The sequence below is a fragment of the Rattus norvegicus genome, chromosome 3 (assembly GCF_036323735.1).
Source record: "Rattus norvegicus strain BN/NHsdMcwi chromosome 3, GRCr8, whole genome shotgun sequence".
NCBI classification, from domain to species: Eukaryota; Metazoa; Chordata; class Mammalia; order Rodentia; family Muridae; genus Rattus; species Rattus norvegicus.
In genome coordinates this window covers 152,209,370-152,235,290 of record NC_086021.1, presented here as the reverse complement: position 1 = coordinate 152,235,290, position 25,921 = coordinate 152,209,370, and the positions used below count along the sequence as shown (strand labels likewise).

At 44.9% G+C, this 25,921-nt stretch overlaps 1 protein-coding gene across 2 annotated transcripts in view; it reads right to left on the bottom strand.

The window, feature by feature from the left end:
* Window positions 1-242: 242 nt before the first annotated feature.
* Window positions 243-25,921, bottom strand: part of Kat14 (lysine acetyltransferase 14) — a 40,489-nt gene continuing 14,810 nt past the window's right edge. For both annotated transcript variants that reach the window (NM_001191855.1, XM_039105474.2), the window contains 7 exons: window positions 17,993-18,174; window positions 13,571-13,987; window positions 12,920-13,482; window positions 7,096-7,232; window positions 5,110-5,285; window positions 3,571-3,761; window positions 243-1,286 (listed from right to left, as the gene is read on the bottom strand). In NM_001191855.1, coding sequence (NP_001178784.1) covers window positions 1,113-1,286; window positions 3,571-3,761; window positions 5,110-5,285; window positions 7,096-7,232; window positions 12,920-13,482; window positions 13,571-13,987; window positions 17,993-18,174 — 1,840 coding nt within the window. In that variant the 3' untranslated portion in view covers window positions 243-1,112. The remainder of the gene's footprint in view (window positions 1,287-3,570; window positions 3,762-5,109; window positions 5,286-7,095; window positions 7,233-12,919; window positions 13,483-13,570; window positions 13,988-17,992; window positions 18,175-25,921) is intronic.

The window sequence follows — 25,921 nt, the reverse complement described above, 5'->3', positions numbered from 1 at the left end:
TGTTCCAGATGACAGAGCAGCCCTCCCATCAACACAGTAATTAGAGCGGCAGGTCCAGCTTAGAGAATCTAAATGCTCTTACACAGGGTAGTGTTAAACGTGCATACCAGTATGTTATAAAGCATTCAGCTCTTTCTAGATTCTCAAACCAACTCAGAATCCACAAAGCAAGAAAGAAGCCACTGTTCCTAATTAAAGACAAGTTGAGTGCAAATGACTGGGCTAAAGCCCTGGCTGTGAGGTTGTTGTATGGTAAGGATTTTTATTGGAGATATCTGATGCTTTTGGAATGCACTTAGATACCTGTAGTCCAACTCCAACATGTGCAACACAGGAAGCAGCTTCATGAGGTGGACAGGGCGCCCAGGCCTGCCTGCGCCATTCCACACCTCCACTTCTGTGGTGCAACTGTCCTGAGCATGAGAAGGGCCTGGGAAGGCATCTAATGTATCAAGCTCAACCGTTCCTCTCGGGCTACTTTCCAGGCCATGCCAAGAGTAAACTTCTTGTACCAGGTCAATGTCCCTGCAAGGGGTGCTGACAGGTAGATAAGTAAAGCAGCAGCAGTCTGGAAACAGACACCGAGTATCTTTTTCCTGACCAGGACGAAAGTCAGTAAGAGACAAAAGGACTTCAGTGCCCCATGAATCCTCTGGGGTTCGATGACAGCACAGCACAGGCTGAGACAGGGTTGGAGTCATTCCTGACACCTCATAACCTCTCGGCCCAGGACAGTGAGGGCCCTGGCAGTCTTTAACATCTTTCATACTTCCTGAGCTCTAACATAGGAGGAGCAGGCCCATTCTCAAATGCTTCAGCTCAGAAGCTCTTTTGTGCCCACTCATTGTGTGGAAAAAGAATGGCAGAGTCACTTGGTTCTGGTCCACAGTGGAGTCCAAGATACTGCTGGAAGGCCACGCAGGGCCTGCTGGATGGTTTCTGGATTGAACAGCCACTTGTACCTCTGCACATGGCTTCACTCACCCAGCTGGACCCTGTGGAGGCCATTACTCACAGGAGGCCAGGGCCCACTTCGAGGAGAAGGGCCTGCACGACTTCTGAGGCCACTCTCTGACAGCATCTGCTGTTTGCTGGGAAGAACTGAGTTCACCTCAGCGTCGGAGCCTCAGGAAGAATGCATGTTTACACTCTGTACTCTCCAGTGGGTAATACTTATCATAAAAATCCAAAACATACTCCTCTGTCTTGAAGCCAAACTTCTGGTACAGCAGCATGGCAGGGTTGCTCGCCGAGACGTGAAGAGTCACATCCTTGCCCATGCACGTCTGCCAAAGAGGGGAAGAACACACGGTGAAGCCGCAGGGCCAGAGAGAGAGGGAGCACAGGAAACACTCTTCAGAAGGCAGCAAGTGGGGTAATGGGATGGGGCTGAGGCACGGCAGCATCTAGCAAGTGCTGGAAGCCAGAGCACTGCAGCACCTAGCACAGCAGAACATCCAGGAGTACCCGCCACTGAGCTACGTGTGCCAAGTCTAACGGGATTCATGTACTCTGGAGGGGTGGTTCTACCCTGAAGCAAAAAGCCTGAAGTAAAGAAGGATACTTTACTATATTACATTTATTTATTTATACTATTTACTTATTTTATTTCACTATATGCATGAGTGAATGTCCATGCACATGGGAGATCAGAAAGTGTTAGATCCCCTGGAACTGGAGTTACAGATGGTTGTGAGCCACCATGTTGGTGCTGGGAATCAAACCTAGGTCTTCTGCAAAGGCAGTCAGTACTCTTAACAGCCAAGTCATCTCTCCAGAGCTGTTGTATTATCCCAATGACATTTTACTTATTATTGTGAACTAGGGTAGCATGTGTGGGCATGCACACCATGCTGCACAAGGTAAGAGGACTACTGGAAGTCAGTATTCTTTACTTCTGCCATATGGGCTCCAGGGTTAAATCAGGCCATTGGGTTCAGTGGAAATGTTCTTTCTCACGGAGTCATTTCTCCAGCCTCAACATTACTGTATGTGTAGCTCAATTAAGTTTAAATATCAGACATATCAGTACCAACAATATAACAACCTTGAAGAACTAGAGAATGAGCCATTTCTATTTTCCGTAGAGATGACAGTTATACCATCTCCAAAGCCTGTAATAATTCCTTCCCTACATAACTTTTAAGTAAAGTACTAAATTGTTAATTATAAAGCCTGAATATCTTATACCCGTAAGTCCTTAGGTCCCTTCATATCTGACAGAATTAACTTCCCAGAACTGAGACTTCTTTATTTACAAAGAAAGAGCAGAGATTTTCTGTGACCATAGGACATGTTTAGATTCTTTAATCAGCCACACAGGAATGAACTTGTTTCATGAGGAAGGAAGCAGACCACTGCAGTTGTCAGTCCTTAAAACTGACGCCTGCTGCAAGGCACACAGGAGCAGACAACAGACAGTTTCCTTCTCTCTTAGTTTTCACTCGTTCTCCAGTTCCCAACACATCTGAGACAGGGCACGTTCTTATGCCGAGGACAGCAGCATGGTGTGAGCACACAGGACTCTGGGTGACAGCAGGGGTTTAGATAGTCAACAAAGACATCTAACCATGGCCATCACCAGTACTACAGACAGCCCATCTGAGGGCTCTTGGGCTTACAGTTCCTTTGGGGTACAAAGCGCCTTCAGTGTAAAGATGAACTGAGCAGTCACCAAAGAGCATCCTCCATGCCAGGGCTCACACTGACACCAACGATGCCTTCTGAGTTCCCACCCACCCTGCTCCAGACCCTGCTGAGACCTGCACAGCACTCTGCGGGAGAAAGATGGCCTTGTTGGAGGAAGTGTGTCATTGAAGGTGGCCTTTGAGGTTTCAAAACTGCAAGCCAAGCCCAATGGCTCTCTACTCCAGCCAGATACACCAGATCAGGATATAGAACTCTCAGCCACCATGTTTGCCTGTGTGCCACCCTGGTCTCTGCCAGGAGGGTAATGGACTAAACCTCTGAAACTGTAAGTACGTCCTAGTTAAACAGAAATGAGTTGCCATGGTCATTGTGTCCTCACAGCAATAGAAAGTGACTAAGACAGTGAGACAGTAAGTTCCATGCCAACCCGAGTTTCATGTTAACATCCTGCCTAAAGAACAAAATCTTTTGCTTACAGGAGAAAAAAAACATTGTATTCATTCATTCATTCATTCATTCATTCATTCATTCATTCATAATGTACTACTCACTGGTTCAATTGTGAGGTTTATAAACAGATAGTATTGCCACTCCCCAAAGTCACGTGAGACTTACTCTCAGAGCAGAACAGTACCAGCACAGACAGAGCGTGTGCTTCCCCAGCCTCACATGTGATCGTAGCGGTTTCTTTTATGATTCATGCTCACGTAGGGGCTTCTCTGAAGCCAAGAATAAAATCTTACTTTAGGGGCTGGAGGTCTTATCCATGTGCTTCCACAGTCTCATGACTGGGGAGAATGGCTTCCTTTTACTTGGAATATGTTGGCTAAGCCAGCTCAGCCTCATGCCTCCTGTTTTTCAGAGAACCCTGAAAGCATCATCACTTAAGTTAGGGTTAAATCATGAGCAGAGAGAACTTGCCTGAATCAGATGATAGATCATGAACGTGGCAATCCCTGCTCTCCTCCACTCGGGATGAACAAGCAGAAATGAAATGTAAGCTTCGTTGTACTTCACATCGGGAACCATGAAGCCAAAGGCAACAATGACTTTTTTATAAAGGACTACGACACTGAAGTCTGGATACTGCAGACACTCAGACAGGTCAATGCCTAAAGAAAAGAACCAGACACTCAGACCACGGGCCTTTTGGAACTAATGAACAAAAACTGTTCAGCCTGTATTTATTGTTACACCTGCATGCTAAAAAGATCCCCAAACTGGAGGCAAAGCCATTACCATAGATACCACACATTCAGATCAAAAAAATGCATTTTAGAAAATATCAAAATTAGCATAGTCTTTTCTAAGTACATATGTTAAGAGCAGAGAGACAGGACAGGTTGGGAAGCAGAGAGCCCTCCAGTTCAGAATGGACACACCTGGCTTTGACTTAGCCTTGTTTACCATGTGTGTGACTTGGCACATTTTTAAATGTCTCATGGCAAAGTACAGACTGAGCCCTGGCGGAGTAGGGGTAAAGGTCCCCGAGAGCCAATACCATTTTCTCTCTCACTCTCTTTTTCCTTCAAACTTTATCATCATTGTTGTGGCGTATGTGAGGATATATGAGTGTTGCCACACATGTGCCATGGTGTGTGTGTGTGTGTGTGTGTGTGTGTGTGTGTGTGTGTGGGTCCAGGGACAACTGTGGGGAATTTGTTCTTTCCTTCTACTGTAGAATCTGGGGATGGAATTCAGGATGAAAGTTTGCACGGCAAACACTTTTATCTGCTGTGCCATCTCACGAGCTCCCTGATAGAATTTCCTTTATCCCACTTACACATCATTGTGTGCATAATGTGTGGCTAATATCTAACATTAGGCCAGATGTAGCAGATACTCTCAGAACGCTACTTTTAGGCCAGGTCTCCCCCCGAACCCCCCCAGAGAAGGAACCACACTGTTCCTTATCTTGATAGGATCTGTGACGTACATGTGCCCACAGGTTTCCAAGCAGGCCCACAGAGAGCAATGAGAGTGCTAACTGCTAGCCTGGGCCATAGCTGATGAAATGACAGGTAACCCCAGCACTGGCTTCTTAAAAACACCTTTTGGGTATCCTCACACTCTCTAACAGCTAACAACAAAACTTTAAAGAACTATTAGGCCAAAGCCAAAAGTGTCCACATGCCCAGCTATGAGTCTGTGTATCTTGGAGAGACATTACCTGGTATCTAAACATAGGCAGAATCAAAACAGGATGAATCTTTTATTCTGGAAGCAGAGACAAACAGGGAAGAAAAACAAACAAAAACACTGTTGATTACTTTAATTGCTGGCTTCTTGAACTTAGGAAAGCGAGAGGCATTTACGGTTTAGTATTTCTATGTTAGCAAAGACAGACTAAATGAAGTCAAGAGCAAAGAGCTTAGGAGCACATGGCAGACACTATTTAAAAACATCCGGGTCAATAAACTATATACAGAAAAATCTGCCTGGTTTGGAACATAAACATACCAGGCCAGAAAAATTCCTGACACATGGAGTTGATCGTTGGGATGTGATTTGGTCGGACATAGCAGTAATCGAGAGGTGCATCAGGTTCAGGTGTCCAGTGAGGGTCACTCTTGTGCAGGTGGGAGCGAATCTGGGACAGCAGCTGTAGTTTGGGTGGCTTTGTCTCATAATCACGCCTCCAGCATCACCGAAAATAAACAAATTCAAGTCAGGAAAAACACTCGTCACTGTGGCTCATTCTTGCACAGCTCACTGCTTTCGAGAGCATGCTAAGTCACTTCTTTATATGCCAGCTAGCATGCAGCTCTAATGCCGCACGAGTTCACTCTGAACACGGATTAGGCCAGACCTCTCTGCTACCCACTGGGGACTGCATGAGGTGAAGTGAGAGACAGAGACATCACTTAGATATGCTCAGAAGTGCCCGACACAGGGAGGTTTCTCTAACACGATCAGAGGCCAAAGGAGGGACTGCCCAACTATGCTGGCAGCAAGAGAGCATGAGGAGAAAAGGCTGCAGCAGCTTTGCAAATGACCTCTTGACAGGTTTGACCTGTTAATGACCAGAAACCCAGCGCTAGCTAGGCAAGGTGGGTCAGGCTGATGGTGGAGCTCGGCTTCCATTTACTGCTTGGACAACATTCATTTAGAAACTGTCCAAGAAGAGGACAATGGAGCTGGGGAGACAGCTGAGTAGGTAAATTGCTTGCCATGCAGGTGTGAGGACTTGAACCCCTCACAGCCATGTAAGCAGGGTGCAACAGTGCATGGGGAACAGACGTGCCAGCCACCAGTCTAGGCTGGAACAGTGGACTCCAGATTGACTCAGAGACTCTCAAATCAAAAAATAGGGTGTGTGGGGCTGGAGAGATGGCTCAGTGGTTAAGAGCACTGACTGCTCTTCCAGAGGTCCTGAGTTCAAATCCCAGCAACCACATGGTGGCTCACAACCATCTGTAATGGAATCCGATGCCCTCTTCTGGTGTGTCAGAAGACAGCTACAGTGTACTCACATACAAAATAAATAAATAAATCTTTAAAAAAAAAAAAATAGGGTGTGATTCAGGTGTTGCGGCAGATGCCTTTAATCACAGCACTCAAGGGGCAGAAGCAGGAAGAACTCTGAGTTCAAGGCCATCCTGATCTACACACTGAGATCTTGGCCAGCCAATGTTACACAGTGACACCCTGTCTCAAAATTAATAAAATTTAATAAGAGGTTCTGAGTAATAATGCAAGATATCCAAAGTCAACCACAGCTCTCCACAATTGAGTGCACCTGCAAACATGTGTACACACACACACACACACACACATATAAACAAAACGTGCCATGAAGAAAAGAAAGTCAGAAAACAGAAACTGTCCCAGTGTTCAATTCAGAGACCAGCTCAACTGAGACAACTCCTTTTTCGCTTTTCAGTTTACAGACTATTAAATATATTAAGTAATTGTGGTATTTAAATTAAAACAATGATTGAGATAGTGAATGAGACCTAGGTGTGGTGGCACGTATTTTTCATCCCAGTTCTAGGGAGGCAGAAGGTGGATTTCTGTGAGTTCAATGCCAGCCATGTCTACATAGTGAGTTTCAGGACAGCCAGGGCTGTGTAGAGAATGAGGCCCTGGAGCAGAACCTTATGGCCCAGAGAAGCCACAGTTAGTAAGGGACCTCCTAGCTGGGGAACAGAGAAGTGTAGTGGTGAATTTGCCCAATCTAGGCATACAGCTTATAAATATTCTAACTGAAGACCCTATTTCAAAAAATCAAAACTATAATAATAATAATAATAATAATAATAATAATAATAATAATAACAATAATAGTAAGACGTTATCTCAGTCTTGCTTTTTTATACCTCTTTCAAAAGACCATCTATCTGTTCTTGCCTGAACCTGCTCCGTGTCAGGCCATATTTACCCCTGTAGGCTGGGTAAGAAAACCACCACAATCATTCCTCTTGACACCCTTGGCATCATGGTTACCTGATATAAGGTTTCAAGATCCGAGAAGTGTAAGGGCTGACAATACTTTGGTCCACAGCCAGATCTTCTGATCCCACCAGACGATACAAAAATCTGGTGGTCTGGTGCCGGAATCCTTTCCTGGCTGGTAAGGCAGTCTGTGGAAGAAAATGGTTTATATAAAAACTCAAGAATGGTTGTCTTCTACATCTAATGATCTTTCTGAGTGTCAGGAGTAGATCTTTTGGACTACCTAACTGGAAAGGTAAAGTTTTGACAAATACTTCACAGGTCTAGATATGGGAAAAAAAGCAAACATAGGTGGACTATTTACTATTTATTATGCCACCTTATGCTGTTACCTTAATAACCATCAGGCCCAATGCTCCCCTCCCCCCTTTTTGACTGTGTCCTCTTTAAATCAAGTAAATCTGGCAAACATAGGAGTGATATCGATTACCAGCCCTAAAACCTGTCACCACAGGAAGGAGGCCCCACCCACCAGAGACTAGACAAAGATAGTTGGGCCTGAATTAGGACAGAACTCCAAGTTTCACATGCTTGCTTTAGAAGCTCCAGGGCTGTACTGACAACACTGGTGGTGTGCTGTTCTTTGCTGAGAACGCTAACTTGGGGCCCTAGGTCATGTAACAACAGAACACTGCAATTAGGGCTGTAACAGCAAAGAGCTCCAACTAAGATGAAAAGACGTTTACAAAGGGGGGCCAAGGTGAAGCTTGGAAACTGAGCTGTCTTTTAGAGTCAGTTTGCTCTTAGCCTAGAAAAAGAACTTGTTGAAAGAGCAAGGTTTCTTCCTTTGTAATTTGCTTTCAGACTTCTTCTCTAGCCTGGACACCAAACTCCTCAAAAACCACCTTTGAAATTGTTCCAAGGCTTCAAGTGAATTTCAAAGCAATCTTCAAAGCTGCTGCATGCAATTTCCAAAAACAGCCACTAGCAATAATCCCCATCCCACCCTTGCAGGTATAATGGCTGTAAAGAATGTTGACCAATCAGAGTGGCAGAAGCAATGCCTAGAGCCTCAAGTCCAAGTCCTCTACTACATGCACAATAAACAATGCACGCAGGGCTTCCAGGTGGCTCCAACTAGGCCAGTGAATGACCACAGGCCCCATGGAGCCAGGACACAGACAGGACCCCTATACTCACAAAGTAAAAGAACCACTCAGCTAAGGCAAGGCAGAAGTTCAAGTACTTATTTAGTACTTATTACGTCAAGCCACCATGTTTGGGGATGGCTTTCAATCCCATGTCAGATAATTTGTAGACCCATCAGTCCACAAAACAATTTCTCCCCCTTAAGAGTCTCATGTGAGCCCTGTAGAATCCCCTTACCTCTGCAACTTCTACTCTTCAAAACACCTTCCACCAAGCCTGGCCCGCCATCACTATTGCCCCACTCTTGTCCCACACCATCCAGTCTTCACATAGAGGCCACATACTTCTTTTAAAAGTAAACTGGGCATGGTGGCACACACCTTTAATCCTAGCACTTGGAAGGCAGAAACAGGCAAATCTCTGTAAGTTCAAGGCCAGCTTGGTCTACAATGTGAGATCTAGGCAAGTCAGGGCTACACAGTAAGACCCTATTTAAAAAGCAAACATCAACTCATGGCCCCTGGTTCACAATTCCTATATGGTTTCCCACTGTATGTACAGAATACATTTCAAAGTCCTCATCTGTGCCTTGCTGGGAACTTTCAGGACTTGACTCTGTTACACTCTGGTCTCATTTCCTAGGACCACACTGCTATGTCATCAAGATGTTCCCAGTCCTTCTCATGCCTCAGGGCCTGTGTCTGGCCTTCCATCCAGTTTTCTGCCTCCTGGCATTTCCTTGTCAGCACTTCTTGCAAGGTTACCTCTATCAGAGGATGGTTTTAATTCCCAGGAACACAGAAGTCCTTCCATCACACACACACACACACACCACACACACACACCGACACACACCATACACACACACAGACACACACACCACACACACACACACCATACACACAGACACAGACACAGACACACACACACACACACACCACACACACACACACACACACCACACACACACATACAGACACACACACACACCACACACACACACCGACACACACCATACACACACACAGACACACACACCACACACACAGACACAGACACACACACACACACACGTGTGTGTGTGTGCACACGTACAGACATCCTCAGCCGGTGGATCTTAGCTCAGTGAGTCAACCCCATCCCTCCCCTGTTTGAGAACGTCCACTGCAGAGGACAGAAACCTAGCATTGATTCACCATGACAGCCCAGTTAAAAGAGTGCCTGGCTCAAACTATTTAATTTACATTTACTAAATCGCCAAGTGGGGAAGAAAAAACAGCTTCAAAGTCAAGTAACGTGTGACAGCATTATATGTGCTTCTTTAGGTGTGCAAACCTGGTGAGACCACGGATACTAATGCGGGATGAGGAAAAGCCTATGAAGAAAAAGCTGGCTAAAGCTAACAGTGCAATGAGAACAGAGCAGGCTCTGCACCAAAGGGGCCAGAAAGGCCTCATTACACCCCTCTCAGGGGCTGCTCTGAGTAGGTGACTGTCTGCTGGACTCTTGAGACAGAGGAAAGGCACTACTAAGGTGACCTGAGCATTCCACATCCCAAGAAGAGTATTAGAGGTATAGAGAGTGGCACGGACGCCTGGGAGCATGGGTAGGGGTAGCTGCCTGAGCTGATCAGGAATAAGAAAATGGAAGTGACAGAGCAGGGCCTCTTTATAGAACACTGAGACACCATGGCTAGACCAGGCTTCTGCTCTCCCCTCGGAGAGACAGAGCAAGCTCCAGAAGCACACTCATAGCAGGATTCTGAGATTCCTGGGAAAGACATTTAACAGTTGTAGCTGGTACGTTATATGCTCTAAGGGGCAAGCGTGAAAGGGCAGACGGTAGGTTAGAAAGAGCTGGAAAGTCCTAAGAAAGAAGAAGTAAATTAATGCAGAGAGCAAAATAGCAACAGAGACTAAGAATGTCTTTGACAGTGGACTAATCAATAACCTTCTAAAGAGTTTAGAAGAGTCGTTCTAAGCTTGAGCATCTGCAATAAAACATTTCCAAACCAAAAGGCAGAGAAACAAAGACTAAGAATGAGTGGAACAGAACGTCCAAAAGTTGTGGGAAACTAGAAAAGAATGACAGGAATACCAGAAGGAATGGGGACAGAAAACACGTGAAGCAGTTACAACTCTAATTAGTGTCAGCACCAAACTGCAGATCGAGGAAGCTCACATAATACGACACAGCATACCAGACAGCTCTGTTGTGGAATGCCACTCTTCAGACATGCCATGGCCAGTGCCCTCTAGGGCCGTCAGCAGCTATGATTACCTGAGGTAACCTAAACAAGACTGAACTCACTCACTGTCCACACAGGGTGGGGAAGGGTTCACGAAGCCACACCCCTCCTCTAAGCTATAGACCGTAAATGGTTAGTTAACACAGGGTGCTCATGAGGTCACTCCTCTACCCAAGGTGTTTTAAAATTACTTATTGGCCAAGCCAATATATATAGTGGCACACACCCTTTAAAAAAAAAGATTTATTCATTTATTTTATGTCACAGTGCTCTATGTGCATGTACACCTGCATGCTTGACGAGGGCATCAGATCTCATTACAGATGGTTGGGAGCCACCATGTAGTTGCTGGGAATTGAACTCAGGCTCTCTGGAAGAGCAGCAGCCAGTGCTCTTAACCACTGAGTCATCCCCCCAGCCCTCTGTCCCAGATTTATAAACATTAATGAAGAGATTTCCCCTCCAGTGGTACAGCTGCCCACCAAGTGCCCATGCTCCTGTAAGTAACCCTTTTTGCATTCCTGCAAGAAACTGTGCTGCTTAGTGTTAACTGTCAACTAGCCTTAATCTGGAGCACCTGGGACACTGGCACCGCAGAATGCCTGCTGGGGTTATCCTACCGGATGGCGTGATCTAAGAGGGAAGACCTGTGCACTGTGGGTGGGGTCATTACCTAGCTAGGTGACAGAAAAGGACCTGAGCAGCATGAACTCACTGCTGATTGTTCCTGACAGAAGATTCCATCCGATTAGCTCCCTTCAACTCTCGATGCTCCAACTTCGTCTCTATGGTGGACTGTACATGGAACCATGAGTCAAGAGAAACCCTTTCTCCCTTAAGCCACTTTTGTCAGGGTGTTTTCTCACAGCAGTAGGTAAAGAAACTAAAACAGGGACCCTAGTTAAACTCGTGGACTTGAGTGGACCTGTGGTATACACACACACACACACACACACACACACACACACACACACACACACACACAAATAAATAATAAATAAATGTTAAAAGAGACCATGTTGGGGCTGGAGAGATGGCTCAGCAGTTAAGAGCACCGACTGCTCTTCCCGAGGTCCTGAGTTCAATTCCCAGCAACCACATGGTGGCTCACAACCATCTGTAATGGAATCTGATGCCCTCTTCTGGTGTGTCTGAAGACAGCTACAGTGTACTCATATAAATAAAATAAATAATTTTTTTTCTTTTCTTTTTTTTTTTTTCCGGAGCTGGGGACCGAACCCAGGGCCTTGCGCTTGCTAAGCAAGCGCTCTACCACTGAGCTAAATCCCCAACCCCAAAATAAATAATTCTAAAAAAGAGACCATGTTGTAAGGAACTGCTAAAGAAAGAAGTCCAGCAAGAAGAAATAAATAAAAATCGGAGTTCACTAACATTTACATAAACAACACAAGAGCAAAGAGAGCAAGGAAGGGCCATCAACAATACAACTCTAACAGTAGAGAAAAACACATCTTAGGTCAGAACCTAGAGGAGCAGTTGTGGTGATGGATACCTGAAGGCCAAGCCCAGCCCTCGCCCATTTTAGTGGAGGAACTCACTGGGGTGGGCACAGCCGCAGACATTCATTCACTCCCACAGCTGCTTCATCATAGGTGGGTCTCGGTTCAGCCCGGACTATGTGGTGTACAGAGCCCAGGGTACCTACTATCAGCACTTTTACACAGGAGGGAGGGATGCCATTCAAAACAGATTCCTAAGATAGAGGAAGCAGAAGAGGAAATGGAGACAGCTCCAGAAAGGGCCCACACACAAGCTCCAAGCACACCCAGAGGAAAAGGCCTGGTGCTTGGCATGTCACTGGCAATCAGATATGTGACAAAGATTCCCAAGAGAGTCTAGAGAGGACAAGAGGAAAGTGTCAAAGATTCTCATAAACCAATTTACAGAGAAACAAACAGGAAACACAAGATGTTCAACCTAATCAAAGAGACGTAAATGAGATAAGGTTACACTTCACAGCCATCTGATTGGTTAAGGCAGATGAGGGTCAAGTGTAGTAAAACTAGGTCACTGCTGCTGGTGGGGCAGCCTAGCAGTCCCCAGTGAAATTAATGTTGTCAGAGCACTGGTGGAACTCACCCTGTGAGTAATGCTGACTCCGTACTTCTTCATGAAGAGGCCTAAGGACATAGATGCTTACACACCCACAGCTCCTCTCAATAGGGTCTAGGCTACTACATGTCCTCAACAAATCTGTCAATCAAAACCATGAAACAGACCTCATATAGACACTCTCAAAGGAGACAGACAAGAAATGACTAGGCTAGTCCTTAAGTGCCAAGTGAGAAAGAAACCCACGTACATGAAGGGGCATTAAATGATGAACAATTTTGGAACAAGAGCACAGGAAGATTTTCTTGCTTTCTTTTCCCCGAATCACTCACAATAACAAATGTCACGGAAACGGCATCTACTGCCTGGTGCTGCCAGCCCCACTCCCTCCCCACACCACATCACCTGGTACCGGTCAAGGATCCTGAAGTCCTGGCAGGTGGTCCGGTATGTAGCTTGTCCAGCTGGAAGCCGGGAAGCTCCTCCATCTTTGGCTCCATAAATCCCATCCACTAACAGAAGTGCTGCGTTCACAACCTCGTCCAAGTCAAACAGTGGTAAGCCCCGATCCCTTTTTGCTTGCCGGACGATCAGCTTCCGTTTCAGCCTCCGGGCTTCTGGAGTCATGGCCACGGCACCAGGGCATGCCTCCAGCCTCTTGAGCAGCAGCTTCTCCTCATAGATGCTCACAGGCGTATACCTGGGCCCCTTGGGCTTCGTGTCCTTCTCCAGGGGTGGCTTCCTCTTTTCTCGAGCTCTAGTGTGCAAAGAAGTGTTTGAATCTGTGTCTTCGCTATCTCCATCCATCCTGTCTGGCTTCTCCTCCTCGCTGTCGACTTCCTGTTTTATCTGCTCTGCAGCTCTGACCTTCTTTCTGCTCCCCATCAGCCCAGAAGCTGACCCAGCTGGGGGTGGGATGTACTCCATCCCTGGGTCTATGACTCCATCTCCTTCCAGCTCATCATCATCTGCAAAGCAGAAAGTACTGTCAAGACACGGGAAAGAAGGAAGGCAGAGCACAACTCACACCCGAGTGGAAAACACGGCAAGGCTTACCATGAAATAGAGCTTGGGGTGGCATCACGTCTGGGATGAGGTCTGCTTCAGAGAGCAAGCTAGGCGTGGCAGAATGTGACGCTGGTGTCCCTGGGGCAGAGAAATCCAGAGAGGGAGAAGGAGAGGGGCTTGTGAGGGGGGTACGGTCCGAGGAGCTCAGGGATGAAAAGTCAATCACTTCTCCTTTCTCCAAAATCATATCCGGCCTCCGGCCTCGGCTTATGAACTTGACAGGGGTAGAAGAGGTGCTTCTGTCAAGGAGGCCGGCTGCTTCTTTCTGTGCTCTTCTGATGTCTTTAGCTTCCTGTGTTCGAGACCGCTTCTCTTTCAATTCCATGGCTGATTCCACAGGATTCCGGCTTGCTCGTTTTCTGAGTCCTTCAACGGTAATGATGGGATCCAGTGTTGGTTTTGAAGCTGCCAGGAAAGAATAAATATCTAATTTCTATGTTAACTGTTCCTTTCAAAAATACACTTTATTTTTATGCATATGTATGTGTTTCTGGGCATTTAAAATACAGGTGAGAGAAGGCACCTGAAGTGGAAACTTAAGGGTTCTTTGGAAAGTCAGTTGGCTGTTTTGCTGAGGCAAACAGGTGAGGAACATTTAGCTGAAGTGGACACAGGTGAAAGGCTAAGGCAGGTTCGTGAAGGAATGAGCTGCTGAGCTGCTGACCTATGAACTGAACAGCCGATTTCCAGACAACACAGACAGGAGTCGCTCCGAAGAACCTTTCTTTCTTTCTTTCTTTCTTTCTTTCTTTTTTTTTTTCTTTTCTTTTCTTTTTTTTGGAGCTGGGGACCGAACCCAGGGCCTTGCGCTTGCTAGGCAAGCACTCTACCACTGAGCTAAATCCCCAACCCCTCAAAGAACCTTTCTAACAGCTCCACGTCCCCATATCCTTTCTTTCCCACAACCTCTGGTGGGTGGTGGGCTACAGGGAGGTTAAAGTGTTTAAGAACCATCATTAAAAATAGGTTTTGAAAGAAACTGAAGTTAGAGGCACCACATTTTCTGGAGCCAGATACAGGTAGTTGTGAGCCACCTTGACGTAGGTACTGAGAAATGGACCTGGGTCTTCTGCAGAAGCCTCAAGCGCTCTTAATTGCATAACTTTTTTTAAATATTAACTATTTCTCTCATAACATACTTTTGGTATCATGTTCAATACACAGAAATGTTCAGCAAATGCCCCAACCAAAAACCTTCCCTACCTGTCTTTCAGAAAGTTTTAGCTGGGTGTGTATGATTCTAGTAGTAGACTGAGAACCTCAAGTTCAAAGCCAGCTTGAGGGAAACAGCGAGTTAGCACCAGCCCATAATAGCAAGAGCTTTCTTACACAAAAAAGTTGAAGTGCAAATTTAAACAAATTAACACTATCAATTCTTTTTCATGTCCCGGAACTGGTAAAATTTCATAATGATTACCAAGAATATGATGTGTCTTCCTGACTTATTTTTTTGATAGAAAATAAATTTTACTAGCACAGTGGGGTAATTTGGCATTACCACTGACATCTTTAACTAAATATACTCTTTGATTTAGCAATACTATTTCAGTAATTTATCATAATTTATACATATGCAAAAATTTGAAAAACTGTAGCACTGTGTAAAATGACAATAAGAAAGGGCAAAAGCTAAGTCGAGTGGCTCAGAGGGTCAAGGCTCGTTCATGGCTACAGTCCTAGTCCTCAGAGGGTCAAGGCAGGAGGATCAGAACCCACAGCCAGCCTAGGCTACATGACACTGCCTTGGGACATCAGGCTTCAGTGCCATACCTGGCAGCAGAATCTGTCTCAAAGAGCCCAGGCATCTGCAAAGGCTGACCACCTGAACTCCATCCTGGGACCCGCATGGAAGAGAACAGACTGCCACAAGTTGCCCTCTGACTTTCACAGGAGTACATGACACCTTTTCCTCCCTACATACACAAATAAATTAACTTTAAAATTAATAATTAAAAACTAAGAGCTCAGGGGCTGGAGAGATGGCTCAGCAGTTAAGAACACTGACTTCTCTTGCAGAGGTCCTGAGTTCAATCCCCAGCAACCACATGGTGGCTCACAACCATCTGTAATGGGATCTGATGCCCTCTTCTGGTGTGTCTGAAGACAGCTACAGTGTACTCACTGATAAAATAAATACATCTTAAAAACAAAACAAAACTAAAAGCTCAGGCGTAGTGACGCAACTGATCCCAGAACTCCAGAGCTGAGGCAAGAGGATCAGGAGTTCAATGCCAGGCTCGGCTACATAAAACCCTGCCTCAGACCAACCAACCACACAACAGCAAGAATTAACCAAGGAAGAAACAAGCAGAATGTTCACAGTAGGTGTGCTGGCTAGCTTTATGTCAACTTGATAGGCTAGAGTCACTGAAGAGGAGAGAGCCTCAGTAAGATCAGGCTATAGGAGAGTAATTGATACACAAAGGGCCAGTCCACTGTGGGTGGGGCTACCCCTGGACAGGTAGTCCTGGGTTCTTTAAGAAAGCAGGCTGAGCAAGCCAGAAAGCAACACTCCTCCATGGCCTCTGCATCAGCTCCTGCCTCCAGGTTCCTGCCTTACTTCCTTGATGATGAACGGTGCTATGGAGGCATAAGCCAAATAAAGCTTTTCTTCCCCAATTTGTTTCTGTACATGTTGTCTCATCACAGTAATAGGAACCCAAATTAAGACAACAGAGGAGTGTTTGATGTTATCATAAAATGGCCATATACTGGAGTCAATGGAACAAACAAGCAAACAAAAAACCAGGGTAGATCACAAGCACTGCAACTAAAGATGTCCAAGGCATAGTGAAGGAAATGTGAAGGATTAATGTGTAATAGTATATTTCTGCTTTTTACTCATTTTATTTTGAGACAGTCTTGCTGTAGCTTACACTGTCTGGAACACATAATCATTATGCCTCAAGCTTCTCTAGTGCTGGCTTATGTGTGCCAATATATGTTACGTTCCTGTGCGTGCGTGCCTGCGTGTGTGCGTGTGTGCATGCGTGCATGCGTGCATGTGTGTTGATCTCACTGGATAGCCTTGAGGTTGTCTGGAACTCACTATGTAGAACAGACTGGCCTGAACTCACAGAGATCCGCCTGCCTCTACCCCCAGAGTACTGAAATTAAAGGCAGGCTTTCAAAAGTTGTTTAGCTGGATGGAGGTGACCCACACCTTTAATCCCAGCACTTGAGAGGCAGAGGAAGGCAGATTTCTGTGAGGTGAGGCCAGCCTGGTCTACAGAGCTAGATTCAGGAGACCCAAGGCTACACAAAAAAAAATGTCTCAAAAAGAACAAAGTTTTTTAGATTAGAAAAAAATTAACATGCGATAATAAGAGTCAAAATGCTATTTAAACATAAAATGGTATTACAGTCATTCTATAAAGAGGAAGGACATACTAGAGACACATACTAAAATATTTAAGGATAAGATTTTTTTTCTTTTCTTTTTTTCGGGGCTGGGAATTGAACCCAGGACCTTGCGCTTCCTAGGCAAGCGCTCTACCACTGAGCCAAATCCCCAACCCCCTAAGGATAAGATATTGGCAACACTGGATGCTGCAGTGAGGGAGGGGCCCGGCTCACACTGCTCTCTACTCCTTCAAGTGGGCTTACATTTCCACAATCAAAAGCTTAAAGGCAATCAAACCCAAAACAACTTCTGTTTTGTTTTTTTTAATATTTATTTATTATGTATACATCATACAGCTTTCTGCCTGCATGTATGCCTGCAGTCCAGAAGAGGGCATCAGATCTCAATACGGATGGTTATGAGCCACCATGTGGTTGCTGGGAATTGAACTCAGGACCTCTGGAAGAGCAGACAGTGCTCTTAACCTCTGAGCCATCTCTCCAGCCCCAACAACTTCTGTTTTGTGTAACAGTTTATACCTGCAATCCCAACACTTGGGAGTCAGAGGCAAGAGGATGGTTCAAAGCTAAGGCCAGCATGTGCTACAAGTGAGTTTCAGAGCAGCTTTGACTAGAGACCATGTGAAGACAGGCAGACGACAGAAAGAATGGGGGATGGGAGAAGCCACCAAAGGAAATGCTAAAGCTAGTGACTTCATTAAGAAATGATAAAATGTTTTTTTTAAAATTTATTTATTATATATAAGTACACTGTAGTTGTCTTCAGACACACCAGAAGAGGGCATCAGATCTCATTACAGACGTTTGTGAGCCACCATGTGGTTGCTGGGATTTGAACTCAGGACCTCTGGAAGAGCAGTCACTGCTCTTAACCGCTGAGCCATCTCTCCAGCCCGATAAAATGTTTTCTATAGTATTTACATACAGGAAGACTCCCCAGCACCCCAACTCCTATGTCTGTGAAACTGTCCAGCTTCTCAGCTCCGGAGGCAGCTAGTGGGAACTGGGGAAAGTTTGGAGCCCAGGCTGGCATTTCTCATGACTTACCTTTCACTTTCAAAGTGGAGGCAGACAGCTTCTCTCCCTCTGGTCTCATTGTTGGGGGTCTGTTATGAACAAGTTTCCACCATCCAGGCTCTCCAAATTCCTGAGCACCTGAACGGAAATAAACAGGACTTCCCACGCTGAGGCAACCTGCTACTGTGCTCCACCACGTCGAAGTCTTTTTCCTAAAGTGCAGAGAATTTAAAAGCTATTTACACTTCAACTTGATCCCAGCAAAGGAAGTACACTGGGGAATAAGAGAGCACGGCAGCACAGGCCTGCTGCCCCTGGGGTCTGCTGTCACCTTCCACTGCCTCCGTTTCTTCGTCTGAGAAACCAGGGTAACAGAATTACCTTATGGGGTGGCTAATGAAGTACAAACATAAAACACTTATCACAGCCAGATGTGATGGCAAAAGCATTTAATCTCAGCACTTGCAAAGGCAGGAATATCTCAGAGTTCAAGGTCATCTTGGTCTATATATCAGAGTTCTAGGACACCAAGTACTACAGAGAGAGACCCTGTCTCAAAAACCAACAAAACAAACAGACTAAAAATAAGTAATTATCAATCATCACAGGGAAAAAAAGCTGGCTTGCTTTCTTGCCTGTGAGCCTGAGCACTGATGACAGTTAATCATTAGTCCTGGTGAACAGCTCTTTCACCCAGAGAACACGTCTGTCTGATTCCCTGTGCCCTGACATACCAGAGTGGTTCCGAGGCATGCTTCACAGCCAGCAAGTATAACACACACATGCTGAAGGCCAACTAATCTACTGAAAACTACTTTAATGGCCACAATTTCCACCTTACAAATATAAATCAATTACCAGAATTTCTCAAAAATTAACTTTTACAAAAGGAGTACGATCTTTTGCCAGAAAACGGTTTCAAACATGCAGTAGAAAACGAAAGAAAAAACCTTCATCGAGAGCCGTAGCTTGGACGAGTCTCCAGTCCATGTGCAAAGGCTTGATCTGAGGGTGGTGGTACTGGTGTTATGGACTTTTAATATGTGTGATTTATGGGAGGGCCTTAGGCCATTGGGTGTGCTTAGTCTCTCCATTAGTCCTTCCATGTCCCTCTGTTCCTGGCTCCAAAAATGACAGCTTGTTTTGGCACATACTCACACCAAGATAGGCTATCCTCATCAGATGCTCAACCAAAGGGTCACCTGACCACAGGGCTGAACCTCTATCAGGCAAAATAGTAACCCTCTTCCCTTCAAGAGTAGCCTGGGTCAAATAGCCTGTTCTAGGGACTGGAAGCGGCCGGAGTATGCACAAGCACTATCTTCCTTCCAGCCCATCATGGGGCTCCAAGCACTTCTCCTACATTCATTCATTCATTCATTCATTCATTCATTCATTCATATATATTCTCTCTCTCTCTCTCTCTCTCTCTCTCTCTCTCCCTTTCCAACCCACCCCACTCACTCAAGATCGAAGACAAGGAGAGAAACTGTCCCTCTTGCTTCCTCATCCCCCCTCTTCCCTTGGCAATCATTCTACCAAGGAGTGTGGCCATGAGGAGCCACAATAACAGGGACGAGTTGGGTGACACGCCTCCCAAACAACCAATGTCCTCAGCTCACCTTCTCCAGCAACTCCTTCATGTTAATTTTTAAAAAACAAAAGAAAATAATTATTTATTTATTTTATATATGTGAGTACACACTGTCGCTGTCTTCAGACACACCAGAAGGGGGCATCGGGTCCCATTACAGATGGTTGTGAGCCACCATGTGGTTGCTGGGATTTGAACTCAGGACCTCTGGAAGAGCAGTCAGTGCTCCTAACCACTGAGCCGTCTCTCCAGCCCTACGTTAATCTTTATTGTGTGCGTGCAGGTGCCTGGAAACCAAAAAGGATCAGATTTCTGAGAATTAGAGTCACAGATGTTTGTGAGCTGAGATATTGGTGCTGGGAATCATGCCTTAGTCTTGTAGAACAAAGCCAGTGCCCTTTACTCCTTAAGGCACCCCTCCAGCCCCGACACCAGTAATTCTTAATGAAAGGTCCAAGGATCCCTGGGGCTCAAGCCTCCCTGGGCACATAAGATAAAAATTATTTTTAGAATATTAGGCTGTTTACCTTTTCATGTTAATTTTTACAAGTGTTCAGTAGTTTCCAGTGACTATGACAAGTGACAGTCAACATATCAAATGTGGAAGATGAGAAACAATCTTCTAAAAGCCAGACAATATTGAGATTTGCAAACAAAGAACATAATGCCACTTTTCATTTTGTTTTATAAAACACCCTTTTTCATAAAGGTGTTTTTGCTGTTCTGGGGGTTGGGGTACATGTGCCGACATCAACCAACTTGTGGGATTGCATTTTCACATATGGGTCAGGGGACTGAACTCAGGCCATCGGGCTTGGCAGCAGGCTCGTTATGCTCTGAGCCATCTCACTGGCCCAGATGTATGTTATTTTATTTAAAAATGAGTGTTTTACAATTTCTCCTTAATTTTCCAAATGGCAAATATCAAAAATATATACAATTAACATAAACAAAGGCTCTCTGTAATCCCTAATAATGTTGAAGAGTATAAATGGAACCTAAGACCAAAAGGCTTGAGGCTCACACGCCTTCACATGTGGTGGTGGTGGTGGTGGTGGTGGTGGTGGTGGTGGTGGTGGTGGTGGTGGTGGTGGAGGAGGAGGAGGAGGTGGTGGTGGTGGTGGTGGTGGTGGTTATTGCTGCTGAGACAGGGCTCCCTCTGTTGCTTGGCTGGCATGGAGAACTCTCTCTCCTTTACTTTTACTTTATGCATATGGCTGTTTTGCCTGCATGTATGACTGTGCACTGTGTATGAAGAGTGCTGGAGGAGCCAGAAGTCAGATCTTCTGGGACTGGAGACAGTTATAAGCCACCATGTGGAATAGAACCCTACTCCTCCTAAAGAACAACCAGTGCTCTTACCCATCTCTCTCTAGTCCCGTGAAACTCTCTCTATAGACCAGCTAACCTTGAACTCTCAGAGACCCAAGTGCCTATCTTCCAAATGCTTCAATTAAAGGCATGCACCACCACACCCACCTCATTCCATGAAAATGAAATACTGGGAGAGGTAAGTACAGCCAATGTCTGTGGGGCTAGAAGAGAGAGAAGAGCTGTTCAAAGTGTACAGTGCTTCAGATCTACTGGACAAGAGCGCCAGAGACCTTTGCCCAGCACTGAATACAGCACTACTGAACGGTAAGAGTTAAAGGTGTTGGAGTTGGGTGTCTGCAGAGACGGCTCAGCAGTTGAGTGCACGTGCTCTTCCAAAGGATCTGGCTTCAATACCCACCACCCACACGGCGGGTCACAACAACTATGACTCCAGTTCTAGGGAACTCAATACTTTCTTCTGACATCAGAGGGCATACCATGTACACATGTGGTACACAGGCATACATGTGAGAAAAACAGAAACAGAAAAACTAACTAAAAACTTCAATATTTAAATTCATAAATAATACTTTTATCAAAATAAATAATAAAAAGATTGAGACAGAAAAGACTTTAAAAAGCACTGTGTGGGGCCGGAGAGATGTATCAATAGTTAAGAGCACTTGGTGCTGAAGATCTGGGTTCAGTTCCCAGCACCCATGTGATGGCTCACAACCATGCATAATTCCAGGTCGTAGGGACCCAGCAGCCTCTTCTGTCCCATGGGCATGCACACATGTGATACAAAGACAAAAATGCATGCAGGTGAAACATTCATACACATAAAAATAAAATCTAAAACACCAAAAGCACTGCATTGTTTATCAGAGTATGAGACATGGGCTCACACACTGCCAGTGGGCATCTAAGGTTACTCTGAGAACATGTTTGATGTGTGTATCCTTGGAACCCAGACTCCTTGAAAATCGAAGATAAAAAGGAAACACAGACAAGAATTTAAGTTCTTTCCTTCCACCACGTGAGTGCTGGGCACCAGACTCAGGCTGTCAGGTTAGCAGACAATGCCTTTCCCTGCTGAGCCATCAACAGCTCCCATTACTGTTATCTTTATAGAAGGATGGCTGTAAGGTGGACTGAGAGACAGAAGCAGGCATACAAACAAATGATATGTAAAGACAGAGAAATACATCTATTTCTGGCACTGTCATTAAGGCATCACCCACAAATGAACACAGCCTGTGGAAGGCAGAACAGACCTACGAGCGGGCACTGCTTGCCCCTCTGTGGAATGTGTTTCACCTATTCACTCCTCTCTCACCCATATGTTTATTGCAGTGAAATAGGCAAACTACATATATCCTCACCAATTTTAAATGTACAGTTCAATGGCCAGTGAGCACATTCATATCTACGGCCATCACTATCACCCACCTTCATTTTATTGTACAAGACAAAGTCTACACTCATTAAACAAATAACTATCAAAGGCTGCCCTACTCCCCAGCTAATGACAGCCATTACCCTATTCCCTGGATCTATGCATTTTCATTTCTACCTAGTGTACGTGGAATCACACAGCATGCTTATGATTGAAATTCATGGAACACAGCATTCTCAAGACTTAGCATGCTGAAACACATGGCAGAATTTTCTTCCTTTCTGAGAATGAATATCCCATTCTATGTACATACTGTGCTTATGTGTTCCTGTGTGGACAGACAGTGCTTCCTCGCTCTAGTTACTGTGCATACTGGAGCAGAACTTCTAGATACAATAATCCTTGGTTTAGCTTTTTGAGGACCAAGCAGACTGCATACCCATGCAATTCTATATTCCTACCCTAGGTGCATAGGTGTGCTATTACAGCTGTTATTCACTGACTGACTGACTGGCTGGCTGGCTGGCTGGCTGGCTGGCTGGCTGACTGACTGGCTGGCTGAGAAAGCTTTCACTATCTGGCAAAACTTCTATATACCCCCTCCTATCTAGTTTTGAACTCACAATCCTCCTGCCTCATCCTCCTGAAGTATGAAGGTGGTATCTCACTGCAGTGGGTTTGTATTTTTCGAGTGACTAGTAACATCTTTTATGAGCTTAACCCCCTTTTGTAACTTCACTGCCCATGTCTGCAGTGAGGTGAGATGCAATGCCATTGGCTACTGTCTCTGTCCATTGCTGTGATGAGATGCAGCAACCAGTGACTGGGACACAAGCACACAGTATTTGCAGAAGGCACATGTGGCTCCCTGGGTCCTATGGTCCATTTGCAAGTAGACAGAAGATCAGGTACATATGGCTCCCTGCCTTGGACTGGATGTAGGTGACATGTATCTAGTATCCTGCTATTGTGCGAAGAACTGAAATGAGATTGACCACAATCCGCTATTCATTCCCCAGAAGATGTAAGCCTTTATTAAACTCAGGAGCTCCAACACAGTTTCCTGAAACTAGTTCTACAAGTAAAACTGTAATAGGTGATAATCATATTGAGTTTCTTGTTTTTTTTCAACACCGAGTATCTTGTGTAGTCCTAGCTGTCCTGGGATTTGCTCTGTAAAACAAGCTGGCCTCAAACTCAGCAATCTACCTATCTCTGCCTCCTTAGTGGGATTAAAGACATGTGCTACCATGTACAGTATAAATGGTACTATTTATATGTATAACCACGAAGAAGAATAAGCTAGCTACCAATTAAACTGTAACAGAAAGAAAGTGTCAAACAAAGTAAGGCCTCATGTTATTGGAGTGCAGAGATCAGTAGTTAGGAGCACTGACTGTTCTTGCAGAGGACATGAGTTCAGTTTCCAATACTCATACCAGGGGGCTCAAACATTTGTAACCCTAATGCCCGGGGACCCAAGAGTCTCCAGTCTCTGTGGGTATCTGCAAGCATGTAGTATACCTAAATACACACACACACACACACACACACACACACACACACACACACACGCACGCACACACTTGCAAATATAAATAAGTGTATCTTTAAAAATACTCTTTAAGGGCTAGAGGGATGGCTCAGAGGTTAAGGGCATTGACTGCTCTTCCAAAGGTCCTAAGTTCAATTCCCAGCAACCACATGGTGGCTCACAACCATCTGTAATGGAATCTGATGCCCTCTTCTGGTGTGTCTGAGGACAGCTACAATGTACTTACATACATAAAATAAATAAATCTTATTAAAAAAAATACTTTTTAAGAGCTGGGCAGTGGTGGCTCATGCCTCTAATCCCAGCACTCGGGAGGCAGAAGCAGGTGAATTTCTATATGTTTGAGGCCAGTCAGGTCTACAAAGCGAGTTCCAGAACAGTGAGGATTGTATTTATGTGTACTTGTGTAACTGTGTAAGTACATGCTGCATGCATGTGTGTGCCCGTGGAGGCCAGAGAGTGTAACATTCCCTGGAGCTAGAGTCATAAACAGTTGGGAGATGCCTGACATGGGGGCTGGAAACCAAGTTCAAGTTCCTGGAAGAGCAGGTGCATTCTGAGCCACCTCTACAGCTATACTAATTAATATTAATTAATCTATATTAATCTTTGAAAAATTATGACATACTATTAATTGTAGATATATCCAGCTTTCAGAAATGTCAAATTGTTGAAAACTCTGTATCTTAAAAACCAGTAACTATAGCAAACAGCAGGAAGCGCTCAGACTATTCCTCAATAATTAACACTCTTGGAGGCTGGGCTGGCTCAGTTGGTAAAGTACACGCTGCACAATTAGGAGGCCCCGAGTTCAATCTCTAGTGCGCACACCCACGCCCCTACAGTGTCTTCTACAAGCAGTCAAAGCCAGGACTGTAAAAGCAGATCAAACAATCACATACAGTGGCAACGACTCTACAGTAAGAGCCTGGCCTGGTGTAAGTGGTACACACCTACAATTCTAGCGCTTGAAAGGCTGGGGTAGGAATATTCCTGAGTTAGAAGACATCCTGGGCTATCTATACAGAGACAGCCAGAGCTACAGAGTAGAATCTCAAAAGAGCAGACAAAACACTGCCTGATGGGACAGCTCACATCTTTAACCCCAGCACTCAGGAGGCAGAGGCAGGCAGATCTCCATGAGTTCAAGGTCAGCCTAGTCGATATAGTGAGTTCTGGGCCAGTCAGGACTATATAGTCAGACCCCGTCTCAAAAACAAACAACCAAAACAAAAATATGTAGCAATTAAATTTTCACATGTTCTTTAACTTGTTTCTAAAACTGTACATAAAACATTTAGGTTATTCTTAAATAAACTTCCATATATTTAAACTAAAACATTAAAGGCATAAAACAAAAACACTGGTGAGGAATGTAGCCAAATTTAAGTTAATTCCACAGTGTACTATTCCCTTAACTCTGTGACAAATGAGAAAGAGATGCCACACTTAACACCTTAAGGGCTGGGCCTGGGATTTAGCTCACTTGGTAGAGTGCTTACTAAGGATCTAAGTTTTACTCTCATCACTGCATAAAACAGTGTACATCTCTAACCTCAAAACTCCAGGGGCAGAGGCAGGAGGAGTGGAAGTTCAAGGAATCTTTGGCTATGTATTGAGTTTAAGGATATCCTGGGCTACATAAGACCTAATCTCAAAACCAAAATAAGAACTGTCCTGCAGACAACAGAATAAAAATAGCTCTCAAAAAAGGTCTAATTTTAAAGTGCTTACAGGCGTCTTCTGTTGTGGACAGTGGCTGTCAGTTCATAGGGACATCATCAGGTCATTTGGTCACCACCTGAGATGAATAGTTTCTGGGGACTTTTCTAATCACCGATGTTTAAAGCAGTTTTCCAGGTGAGGGACGGGATTATGGCTGGACATTTGGGAAATGGATTCACAGCGATTCCTAAATCTCCTCCTGTCCTCTGGATAGACTACAGAAAATTTACTGCTGTAAACTGTCACTACGCTTGTGGCCTTTCTGATCAAAACCAAAAGGCCAGGCTGTCCTTCCAGTTTGAGACCCAGCTACAGTTTCATACTGCTGAGTTATCTTTATGTACCGACGTGAAGAGTTTCAGTCTATTTATA